Source organism: Salvelinus alpinus, chromosome 5 (genome assembly GCF_045679555.1).
Source record: "Salvelinus alpinus chromosome 5, SLU_Salpinus.1, whole genome shotgun sequence".
NCBI lineage: Eukaryota > Metazoa > Chordata > Actinopteri > Salmoniformes > Salmonidae > Salvelinus > Salvelinus alpinus.
In genome coordinates, this window is record NC_092090.1 from 74,013,942 (window position 1) to 74,026,017 (window position 12,076).

Consider the following 12,076-nt stretch of genomic DNA (forward strand, 5'->3'; position numbering starts at 1 on the left):
TGCAACTCTGCAAAAAATATTTGCACAAGGGGCATGAGTATAGTTATTCCCCATCCCCCTTCATGTACACACACTTGCACTCACATACAGTACACACACTCACACATACAGTACACACACTCACACATACAGTACACACACGCACACACATACATAAGATGTCACCCCTGTTCCCATCCCCCTCCTTGTCAGCCCCAGTCTGCTGCCAAGGCTGTAGTCTGCCAGCGGGCTGTCTGGCTGGCTGTCTGTCTGTCTGTCTGTCTGTCTGGCTGGCTCAGTAAACTAGAGGGGCTGTGGATCCCAAAAGCCTGCGTGGCCCACCATTGATTTATGTCATTGTGTGCATTTTCAGCCTTCCCAGAGGTCACCTCGTGTGTCTCCTCTCCGCATTCCTCTGCCTCTGTCCCCTGAGTTACCAGCAGCATGTTCACCATCACTTTTAACACCCAGCAGCCCTCAAAACCCACTCAGGCTTCTCTTCTCTCTCCAACTGCAATATCATTTCAAAGCAGTATAATTTCACTCTGCTGCCTCGCAGCAGAGCTGTCAGAGGATGTGTAAACACAACGTTTTTATATAGTGGTGTTTGAATTTTCCCGAGATTAAATTGTCTATAGTAGTTAAACCTGTCAATGGTGTATTCATTTGCTTGTCTTGTTGTGATGTTGTCAGTGAAATCTATGTTCTAAGGCCATCAGTCAGACAAGCTCGATAAAAGACCCAGGGATTGCTCTCCCTGAAACACACTAGATGCACTAGGACTGGGATGAGTTTAGATGGAGCTTTTGAGATTTTTCATCTTGCAACATATTCAGGTGAACAAATCAACATGGCTAATGTGCAGTAATTTACCGAAGCTGCATACAGTCATTGTTGGTGAGCTATGGAGCACATTGTGTAGTCCATGAAACTGAAAGGAATGCAAAAAAGCTATCTGAATGAATCCAGTTCTTCTCATCATGACCCCCCCCCCCCCCCCCCCCTCCCTCCCTCCACACAGAGTCACTGGAACCCACCTACCAGCAGCTGCAGAAGATGAAACTGGACAAGAGTCCGTTCGTGGTGGTGTCAGTGATTGGTCAAGAGCTGCTGACAGCGGCCCACCATAACGCCTCCGTGGTGGTACTGGAGTCCGCGTTAAAGATCGGCACCTGCAGCCTCAAGCTGCGCGGCTCCGTCTTCTCAGCCCTCAGCAGTGCCCACTGGTCCCTGGGCAATACCGAGAAGAGCACCGGATACATGCAGCAAGACCTGGAGGTCTCCAAAACACTAGGTAAGAGACAAGAGTGTGTGTTTATATGTGTGTGTATGTCTGTTCTTATCTGTGTGTATGTGGGTGTCTCTGAGTTACTGTGTGTGTGTGTGAGGCAGCCCAGATTGGCTGGACTCTCCTGGCCCCACACAGTTTGACACATGAGTGGGCAGAGCAGAGCAGCATGAGAAGGGTCTGGAGTGGAGCAGAGCGCTGTGGTTATCAGGTAGAGAGCCTGGCTCTGGCCCAGTCTGGGGGGCCTGTCTGTCAGATATAATAAGGCCTCTCCCTCACCCCACTGGGGCCTGGAGATCAGGTCTAGCAGGTCGACCTGCAGTCTGTCTGTCAGTCAGTTAGCTGCTCTCTCTACTGTGGAGCTTTGTCTGTACAGCAGCTTAGAATGCCCAGCGCTCCATTTAAGGACATAATGGGATGTCAGTGTCAAGGAGCTCCATCGCATCACTGCATCACTGCTCTAAGATGGTAGAGGACCGGGACTGCCCTGTGAAGACCCACCCTACACTGAATGACAGCACATTTAGTTGTGACTTTCCGGTTGTACTGTACATAACCTGAGTGGTAAACAAACAAGGATACAGATGATTGTATTGAAAGTTAAAAGGTATTGATTATGATCTCAGAGGAATTGTATAGAGTACATTGTTTTCTGTCCTGTTCTATCCTGTCCTGGAGTGACCTTCCCTTACTTGTCCTCTCTTCTCTCTGCTCTCCTCATCTCCAGGTGACCAAACAGGTGAATGTCGTGCCCATGGTAACCTGGGCTCAGCATTCTTCTCCAAAGGGAACTACCGCGAGGCCCTGACTAACCATCGCCACCAGCTGGTCCTGGCCATGAAGCTCAAGGACAGGGAGGTAAGAGACTGAGACACACAGGGCCCACAGCTCACTCTGTCCTCTACCTAATACTCCTGGGAGTTTTTGCTGATCTTTTCCAGGTGGTAGTATGTAAGGTAAATCTATCATGTAGTTTTAGGTTATCTTCTGCTATAGAAGGAGGGGTGAGGGCATGTGGGGAATGGATGGCTGGTGTCTTTTCTCTGCTTCCGTTAGTGGTTGTAATAGTGGTGTGTCCTGCAGCTTTCCTCTCCTCTGTCTTGGTTGTTCAGAGGGTGAATCAAGGGTAAGACTGAAAGGCAGGAATGCTCTGCTGCTGGTTCTCCCGTCAGAGAGAGAGAGAGGGGTGGAAAGTGGGTTAGGAGAACAAATGAAGGTGACGAAGCGAGGGAGAGAGAGGTGGAGAGACCAATGGGAGGGCTTTAAGTAACAGCTTGTGCTCCTCGTTATCAATGCAAAACATTTATGCAGATATTATGCATATATTTATCCTGTTCATGTTTCAGTAAAACTGGGGTTTTGGCAACGTATGCTACTTAAGGAATGTAATTTGCACAGATTAAGCTGTTTGGATATGAAATAGAGGGAGAAAGACAAAAACAGAAGGACGAGAGAGAAAAAAACAACAGATGAGGGAGGGAGAAAAAAACAACAGATGAGGGAGAGAGAAAAAAACAACAGATGAGGGAGAGAGAAAAAAACAACAGATGAGGGAGGGAGAAAGACAAAAACAGAAGGACGAGAGAGAAAAAAAAAACAGATGAGGGAGAGAGAAAAAACAACAGATGAGGGAGAGAGAAAAAAACAACAGATGAGGGAGGGAGAAAAAAATAACATGAGAGAGAGAGAAAAAAACAACAGATGAGGGAGGGAGAAAAAAACAACAGATGAGGGAGAGAGAAAAAAATAACAGATGAGGGAGGGAGAAAAAAACAACAGATGAGGGAGGGATAAAAAAACAACAGATGAGGGAGGAAGAAAAAAACAACAGATGAAGGAGAGAGAAAAAAACAACAGATGAGGGAGAGAGAAAAAAACAACAGATGAAGGAGAGAGAAAAAAACAACAGATGAGGGAGGAAGAAAAAAACAACAGATGAGGGAGGGAGAAAAAAACAACAGATGAGGGAGGAAGAAAAAAACAACAGATGAGGGAGGGAGAAAAAAACAACAGATGAGGGAGGGAGAAAAAAACAACAGATGAGGGAGGGAGAAAAAAACAACAGATGAGGGAGGGAGAAAAAAACAACAGATGAAGGAGAGAGAAAAAAAATAGAGGTAGAGCATGAGGGAAGGTAAACGGAGGAGGAGGGAGGGCCAGAGAGTGAGATAATGGGCAAGTTTCTTTCTCTCTGTCTGTCTCTGTCTTTTTTTCTCTCTCTTTCTGACCTCTGACCTTGCCTGACCTCTGTGGTGTTTGTGGGGGGGTGACAGGAATTTGTTCTTGCACAGCTCCCATCACCCAGCTCAGAGAGAAGAATGCCCCTGCTTCCCCCGTACACCCCTGCTTCCCCCCATCCCTCCCTGCTTCCCCATCCCTCCCTGCTTCCCCCCGTACCCTCCTGCTTCCCCTATCCCTCCCTGCTTCCCCAGTCTCTTATCCTCCCCGCCAGCCCCTCCCCGGCCGCTTCAACTGTTTGTTTTCCCAGATATCAGGAGACGTTTAATCACTCCAGTTTACTGCTCTTAAAGATGGGAAAGATGGGAAATCTTGAAGGGAATTGTGGTATGTGGATGTACTGTGGGGTTGTGTTAGAGAGGGGGAGAGAAATGAAAGGAAAGAGAGAATGGGATGGGTGGTTTAAAAGGCGAAGGGCAAAGCTACAGCTAACGGCCAGAGGCCCCCTCACATTTCTCAGACAAATATCTCCAGATATATAGACACAGAGGTGTCGGTATGAGACCACAGCCATCAGTAGGCCTAGACCTATATGCCTGTCATGCACACAGGTTAAGATACAGTAGTGTTAGGGTGAGGTGTATTTAAAGCTGCAATCCATAACGGTGAAACTGCCACGTCAATATTACAATAAAAAACACATTTCTTCCCCTCAGACGTCATTGCACGTGCGATAGAACAGCAAAGTATGTACCCAAAACCTTTCTCACCACGATGCTGGATGCTGATTTCCTTCAAACAAAAACTATAACAAATGCGCCTGTGGCGGCCAGTGATGCTGTTTCGCCTATCGCGGAGCTTAGCTTCAAAGGACAACTCCACCCCAAAAACTATCTTTTGGTATTTGTTTCATTAGTCCATTGTTGATATAGTCTCAACATGTTTTGCATGTCAGCAATCAAGTTTTCAAGATATGTAACTTTCAGAATACAGAAATCATCCACATATGATGCATTTTACATCATACAGTATGAGCATCATACGTGGAAGATTTCTGTATTTTGAAACACATAGCCCTCCGAGTAAGTATTGTATTAGTAATTATACTCTTTACTTTACCCCAGTGCAGGTAGTTCTCCCCAGAGTAGGTGGTTTTCTCACATACACATTATACTGCTATTCTACTGTATTACTCCAGTATTGCTATAGTACTACTACTACTAGCCTTTACCCAGTACAATGCAGTGTCGTGCAGCCTGGCCTGGCTGTGGCTGTGATGGAGCAGCAGAGAGAGACAGAAGACAGAGATGTTCCTGAGAACATTCTCCATAAATCACCAGCAGTAATTGGATCCTGTTTTTATCAGTAGAGGAGTAGTGCACCTCTCTTTCATCTCCTAATGCTTTGCCCTGACCGGACGCTGCTGCTGCTGCCACCGACCACCCCTCATGTCTACTACCTGGTCACTGGCCTTAATCATACATAATGCTTCTGACCACTGTGCCGGCCATTATGACTTATTCACTTTCCACTTACTCTACTGTATGATTGTGACCAAAGTCCCTGTTTTCTGCAAGCTTGTACAGCTTTCCTATGGTTTCAAATGATTACTGCTCTTAAAGATGGAAAATCTTGAAGGGAATTATGGTATAATTGGCTTTGTGGACTGTGTGGTTGTGTTAGGAAATGGAAGGAAACAGAGAGTGGGATGGGCGGTTTAAAAGCTGCTAGAGTTCTCTGTGAGAGGAGAGGGGGAACCTGGAAATGGCTCCTGGAGTGCAGCGTTCTGTCATCCGCGACCGTGACTCGCTCTGAGCTGTAGTGCAGTGAGGTCACACTGACCACAGAGTTTGTGTTTTTCTTAACTTGCAGCCTTTGGAAATATCTTTAGCAGACTTTCAGCTGTCAGGTATTCTGGAGATATAACATAAACACAGTCTCTCCTCTATCCAGCCATATGTGGCCCTGCCAAGTCCTTCCATACAGTAGGTTAATGTGGCCCCACCTTGTCTACTCTGTCTCTTCTTAGCAACTGTCTAACTGAACAGCTTCATGTTATTCTCCCTTCGTGTTATTCTCCTGACACACTCTGATGGTAAAACTCTCCTCTCCTCTCCTCTCCTCTCCTCTCCTCTCCTCTCCTCTCCTCTCCTCTCCTCTCCTCTCCTCTCCTCTCCTCTCCTCTCCTCTCCTCTCCTCTCCTCTCCTCTCCTTTGCATGTGACGTCCTAGTCTGAAATAGTAGTGTTGGCTTGAGAGAGGTAACCCCTAATTTGGGGTGTGAGTATTTAGGAGAAACTGAGGCGGGCTGGCGATGGTACACTCTGTAATTACGTTACCCTGTGATGTTAAAAGGAGATTATGCTGCAGCTCTGCTGCTGGCTCCCCCAACGGCAATGGAAATCATAAACACAGCTATAGAGGTTAGGTAGGGGAGAGCAATGTTTTTTTCCCATTGGGGTCTACAGTTTCTAACTTTCTCCCTATAGAACATCTCTACTCCTCCCACCTCTATCTGCCTGTTTGTCTACTCTTTGTCTTTTCCTTTGCTTGATCTGCTAAAAGGAATTCCTACAAACTAACTTAACCCATTACTCTCTAGGTGACATGGATCATCTAGGCCCTCCCACTGTCCAGCTGGCTTAATGGGGAAGTTAGGGGAGGGTTATGGAAGAGGAGAGAGGAGAGGGGAGAGGGGAGAGAGGAGAGGAGAGAGGAGAGGGGAGAGGGGAGGGGAGAGGAGGGGAGAAAGGAGAGGAGAGGAGAGAGGGGAGGGGAGAGGGGAGAGAGGAGAGGAGAGAGGGGAGAGAGGAGAGGAGAGGGGAGAGGGGAGAGGAGAGGGGAGAGGGGAGAGAGGAGAGGAGAGGGGAGAGAGGAGAGAGGAGAGGAGAGGGGAGAAAGGAGAGGAGGGGTAGAGAGGAGAGGAGAGGGGAGAGAGGAGAGGGGAGAGGGGAGAGGAGAGAGGAGAGGGGAGAGGAGAGGGGAGAGAGGAGAGGTGAGAGGAGAGAGGGGCCTGCAAATGGGAGGTGTGTGTGGAGGAGTGCCGTGGCGGGCCTGGTGGGTGTTCCTGGTGTCAGGGTCAGGGTTAGTCAGTGTTTGTCAGCGCTGCAGCTGAGGAGGGGGATAATTAAGGAATCATTAGGGGCCTGGTGCCTCCGCTTCCTTTATGGGGCCTGCTCTAATAGGGGGAGGCAGGGGGAGGGCCTGGCACCCATGTCCCTTTCCTCTCCCTGTCATGCCTCGCTCCCCCCGTCCCTTCTCTGCTGATTGAAAAGGAGGATTTGGGGGTGATTAGGGGGTTCATTTATAGAGTTGGCCCAGCTTGGGGAGAAGGGGGAGGGGATTGGGCAAAAGGGTGACAAATCAAGTTGGTGCAAGTACCCGTCTTTCCCCCTGTATCCACAGACGTCATAGAGCAGCCTAGACAGTCCCTATGTATGGGTCTAGCAAGACAACACCACCACAGACATTAGCCTAGCTCCACATAAATAAGTGTCTGTTTCCTCCAGTCTCATTGTGCTAGGGCTCAGCCCCTGGTGAATGTACTGTATTTGAAGCCACTGTAGCCTGCATGTGGTCCATCTATCCTGGTGTACTGTAATGACACACAGCCAGCCTGTCTCTGCTCTCCTCTCCTCGGCCCAGTGAGTCAGAGCTGCTCTACACCGACGCACTTAGACGTGAATCATGGAAGATGTACAGCTGAGAACAGCCAATGGGCCGTGACCAGTAAGGAGAGGGAAACAGGGCTGTGTGTGTGATCATTAGCTAAACAAAAAGATGAGCATAAAGGCTGTAAGCCCCAGCATCAGACAGTAGAGTATCTCACAACAGCAGTCACTAAATGGACTGTAGGGATGTGGTTTGTATGGATTGTGGAGGTGAATGAATGTTAGATTGTCGTGTGATTTGTCCCGTTGTCCTCAGTGCAGGCAGGTTGGTATGAACCATCTAGCTTCAGGCTGCTACTGGGGATTTATTGCTCTTCGTTTTATTGTTGCAGCACACAGCCTTATCTAATCAGCAGTGTGTGTGTGTATGTGTGTGTGTGGTTATGGCCTGTGGCTGTGTTGTGTGTGAGAGTGAGCAGGTTACGGTGTGAAAGTGTATTTACTGATTTTGCCCCACCCCACAAGGTACTATTGACCCAGAATGTAGGCTTGGAGCAGGCTCCCTGGAAAGTACTGTGTGTGAGTGTGAGTGTGTGTGCCCTGTGTGTGTGTGTATGTGTGCTGTAAAGTGTAGAGTTGTAAATGTGTATTTGTGTGTTGTGTGTGTGTGTGTGCTCTGTATTTGCTGCATTGTAGGTGACGCAGCAGTGTCTCCTCCAGTGGGGCACTTGGAGTGCTGTCAGAGAGATGAATGAGTGGCTTTATATCGACTACTGCTCTCTGCCTCTCTGCACCCTCATCCCTCCCTCTCCTCTGCCCGTCCTCTCTTCCCCCTCCAGTACCCTCTCGTTCCCTCTTTTTCTTCACTACTTCACCCTCCCTTTGTCTTTCCCACACTCCCTCCCTCATGCTACCTCACATCTCCTTCAGCCTATCCCCCCCTCCCTCTATATCCTTTTCTGTCCTTTCCTCCCTGTCTCCATCTCTCCGTCTCTCTCCCCCTTTCTTTTCTCTCTCCAGGTGATGGAGCCTCTCTTTGCGTTATGGTGCCCCCTAGAAAGCACCAGTGCATTCCACTACTAAATGATTCTGTACTGTGTATAGCCGTGCTGTTTGAATGGGCTGATACACATATCAGCTGAGTACACACATAGAGGCTGCGTCATAGCGTCGATACGTAGGGGTCAAAGCGCTGTTGTTTAATGCCCACTCTAACAGTGTCTGTCTCTAAGCGCTGTCTGGCTTTATTTAGATTGAACTGCTCCTCGCAACTGGGAAGTGGAGTAATTTGTCTTGAATATTACACCTTGTCTATTTTCTCTCCCTAGCTGCTGCAATCAATGACAATTCAGAGGCACAGATTAGAGAACAAATAGACAGTGTCATGGGAGACTCCCTCCTGCTGACTGGCGTTGTTGTCCTGCGCTCTATGATTATAGATGACAATCCCTGACACACACGTGGTGCTCATCAGGGTGATGGGGGAGGGGGGTTGTAGGCAGGGGGATGAAACTCACTCTCTGTGGGGCTTCCACGACACGGCAGCGACTGCACCGCAGATATTTTAATCATTGGGAAAATCAAACTTCCAATCATCAATCTTGGCAGAGGAATTTGCTGTCACGCGGAGGGAGGGATCAAGAAGGAAAGTGACAACTCATCTTCCCTCGATACCAGCTGACGATAAGAGATGGAGGCCCATTGAAGACGTCAGCCAGCGGAAAGTTACTTCAGATGGGTTTGATGGAAATGAATTGTGCGTCAGCGTGGCCAATTGAAACCTGCTCTCCCATGTGTTGCTTATGTTCTCGGCGTGGTTTCTACAGTCTGCCAGACTTTCTGGGCCCACATTCTTTGGGGCATATTATAGCATGAATGCCAGGGGCTTGTAGGGGTGCCACTTCACTGTGACCCAATGGAACAAGTCCTAACAGGTTTCCTCATCTCCTGGCTCTACAACGCTGTGCCTAGCTGATCCTCTGCAGTGATTTGAAGGGATTCATACTGGATTCTGAGTCATACTTGTTAACTGTGTGATCACCCCTCGCTCTCTTGGCCTCTTCAGCAATATGTCAAATGTATAGGGCGGTCATGATATCCAAACCTTATGCTGATCCAACAGGTTCATTTTGAGTGGTCAGCTACAGTACAAGAAGATGTAAGGGCTGTCAAAGTGAAGCAGGTATCTACAGTAGAGTACAGGGTGATGGGAGACCTCCCACTCTAAGGTGTATAGCTGATGTGGGAACATGGTTGTTTTCTCCAGCTCGCCCCTCCACTCCTCCTCCCCCCTCCCCCGCCCCCTCTCCCCCTCCGGCCAAGGTCCAGCCCTCTTCCAGCCTGACCAAAGAGCCATTTAAAGCCCTGGAACTGCATCCTCTCGCTCCAGGCCGATCGATAGTGGAGCTGTCAGCAAGACGAATGGAGGCTTTAGGAAGTCCATTTTAATGAAGGAGAAAGAGGAGAGAGGGGAAGAGAGAAGTAGGGGAGGGGGAGGAGACAGGGAAAGGGAGAGAGAGAGAGACAGAGGGGGGAGGTATAATGGGAGGGAGGGAGGGGAGCATATGAGTGTGTATGTATGTGTGTGTACTGTATGTGTGTTAGTGAGTATGTGTGCAGAGATGTGTGTGTACTCTTTTTATAGTTGTCTCAGGGGAGAGGGATAGGTTTGATTTAGTTAGTGTAAGACCTATTTCTAGCCCAGCAGTGTAAAATGGCTCCTTGGATACTCACTAACACAGAGACCCATATCACTGGACTGGAGAGAATTGATCTGACCTGCGAAACAAGACTATATCTATTAATCATGTCACCAGCACTGTTGTGATAAGGGAGATGCTGAGATGTAATGCACACTACTACTGCCCTTAACCAACCAGATATAAAACATATTCCTAACTGCCAGTTTGGACTTTTCCCACATTTTGTTGTGTTACAGCCTGAATTTAAAATGAATAAAACATTGGAATGTTGTGTCACTGGCCTACACACAAAACCTCAAAAGGTCAAAGTGGAATTATGTTTTTAGAAATGTTTACAAATGAATTACAAATGAAAAGCTGAAATGTCTTGAGTCAATAAGTATTCATACCCTTTTGTTATGACAAGCCTTAATAAGTTCAGGAGTAAAAATGTGCTTGACAAGTCACATAATAAGTTGTATGGACTCTATGTGTGCAATAATGGTGTTTAACATGATTTTTAAATGACTACCCCATCTCTGTACCCCACACACACACACAATTATCTGGAAGGTCCCTCAGTCGAGCAGTGAATTTCAAGCACAGATTCAACCATAAATGCAGCAGCCAATGTTGATTTTAAGATTTTAAGAGTCTAATGGCTGTAATAGGAGCTAACTGAGGATGGATCAACAACATTGTAGTTACTCCACAATACTAACACGAAGGACAGTGAAAAGAAGGAAGCCTGTACAGAATACAAATATTCCAAAACATGCATCCTGTTTGCAATAAGACACTAAAGTAATACTGCAAAAAATGTGTTATACAAAGTGTTATGTTTGGGCCAAATCCAACACAACACGTCACTTGAGTACCACTCTTCATATAACTTAAAACAATGCCAAATCTACACTGGAGTTGCTTACCAAGACGACGTTGAATGGTCCTTATTGGCCTTACAGTTTTGCCTTAAATCGGCTTGAAAATCTACGGCAGACTTGAAAATGGCTGTCTAGCAATGATCAACAACCAACTTGACAGAACCTGAAGAATTTTGAAAAGATTAATGGGAAAATATTGTACAATCCAGGTGTGGAAAGCTCCTATACGACTTACCCAGAAAGACTCACAGCCGTAATCACTTCCAAAGGTGATTCTAACATGTATTAACTCAGGGGGTTGAATACTTATCTAATCATAATATATTATTGACATTACAGAGTTTTCTGTGTAGATCGTTGACAAAAAAGTACAATTGAATCCAGTTTAATCCCACTTTGTAACTCAACAAAATGTGGAAAAAAATCTAAGGGTGTGAATACTTTCTGTATGTATTCTTGGTCCGTTAATACAGGCTGAAAGCTGCATGGTGATTGGTGATTAGGAGCTAGGGTCAGAGGTCAGGGACAGCCAAAGCAGAAAAGCAACCGTGTCCTCTGGGCACTGCTCTAGTCTTGCCCTGATTGTACTTATTGGAACAATTACTGGCCTTGATTAGTCACTGTGACTGTGTGTAAATGGTTATCGATTCTAGACGTGGCCAAAAACTGGTTCTAGCCCTGCAACAACCATGGTCCCTTTTGAGACATTCACTATAGTGATGCATAAAGGCACTCAAATGGCTTTGAATTGACCAGGCTGGGCCATTGATAAGGTTAATATGTTAGAGAAACACACAGCACGGTGGACAGAGTCCAGATAGCAGTGCTGCAGACAAAGGAGGGAGTTTCTCTTCTCACTGCTGATATGTGTGGACTTCTGCTCCCCCTTCTTCTCTGAAACTAGATACAGTATAGGCTAATGGCCATCCCTCCTATCCACCCCTTCCCCTTCTCTCTCTGTACATCTTCAAGGTTTTCTCCAAGCTCAGTGCTCTGTTGCTCTCCTCCTCTTTCTGTTAGTATGTGATGAGTTTCCCCTCAGAGAGTTAGTGGAATTCAGAAGGATCGGTGGACGTGAAGTGTGTGTGTGTGTGTGTGTGTGTGTGTGTGTGTGTGTGTGTGTGTGTGTGTGTGTGTGTGTGTGTGTGTGTGTGTGTGTGTGTGTGTGTGTGTGTGTGTGTGTGTGTGTGTGTGTGTGTGTGTGTGTGTGTGTGATAGGTCCTGTGTGGAACATACTCCTGTAGTATGAGGAAGCCGCAGGGCTACCAGAAAGTGAGGTCAGAGCAGCTCGCAGCGTTTGATGTGTGCATTATATATAGCTGCTGCACACTGAGGGACGTGGGAGACTGCATTTTTGCTGGGTGAGGAAATGGTCTTTTGCAAGACTCCCTGACATAAAACAAAGAGAGGAATTGCTGTTCCACGATTTGGCTATAGCACCCTTCACCACCCTGTA

General features: G+C 47.2%; 1 protein-coding gene across 3 annotated transcripts in view; it reads left to right on the forward strand.

The window, feature by feature from the left end:
* Positions 1-12,076, forward strand: part of LOC139576766 (tetratricopeptide repeat protein 28-like) — a 335,467-nt gene that overhangs the window by 245,723 nt on the left and 77,668 nt on the right. For all 3 annotated transcript variants that reach the window (XM_071403202.1, XM_071403203.1, XM_071403204.1), the window contains 2 exons: positions 1,001-1,273; positions 1,995-2,125. In XM_071403202.1, coding sequence (XP_071259303.1) covers positions 1,001-1,273; positions 1,995-2,125 — 404 coding nt within the window. The remainder of the gene's footprint in view (positions 1-1,000; positions 1,274-1,994; positions 2,126-12,076) is intronic.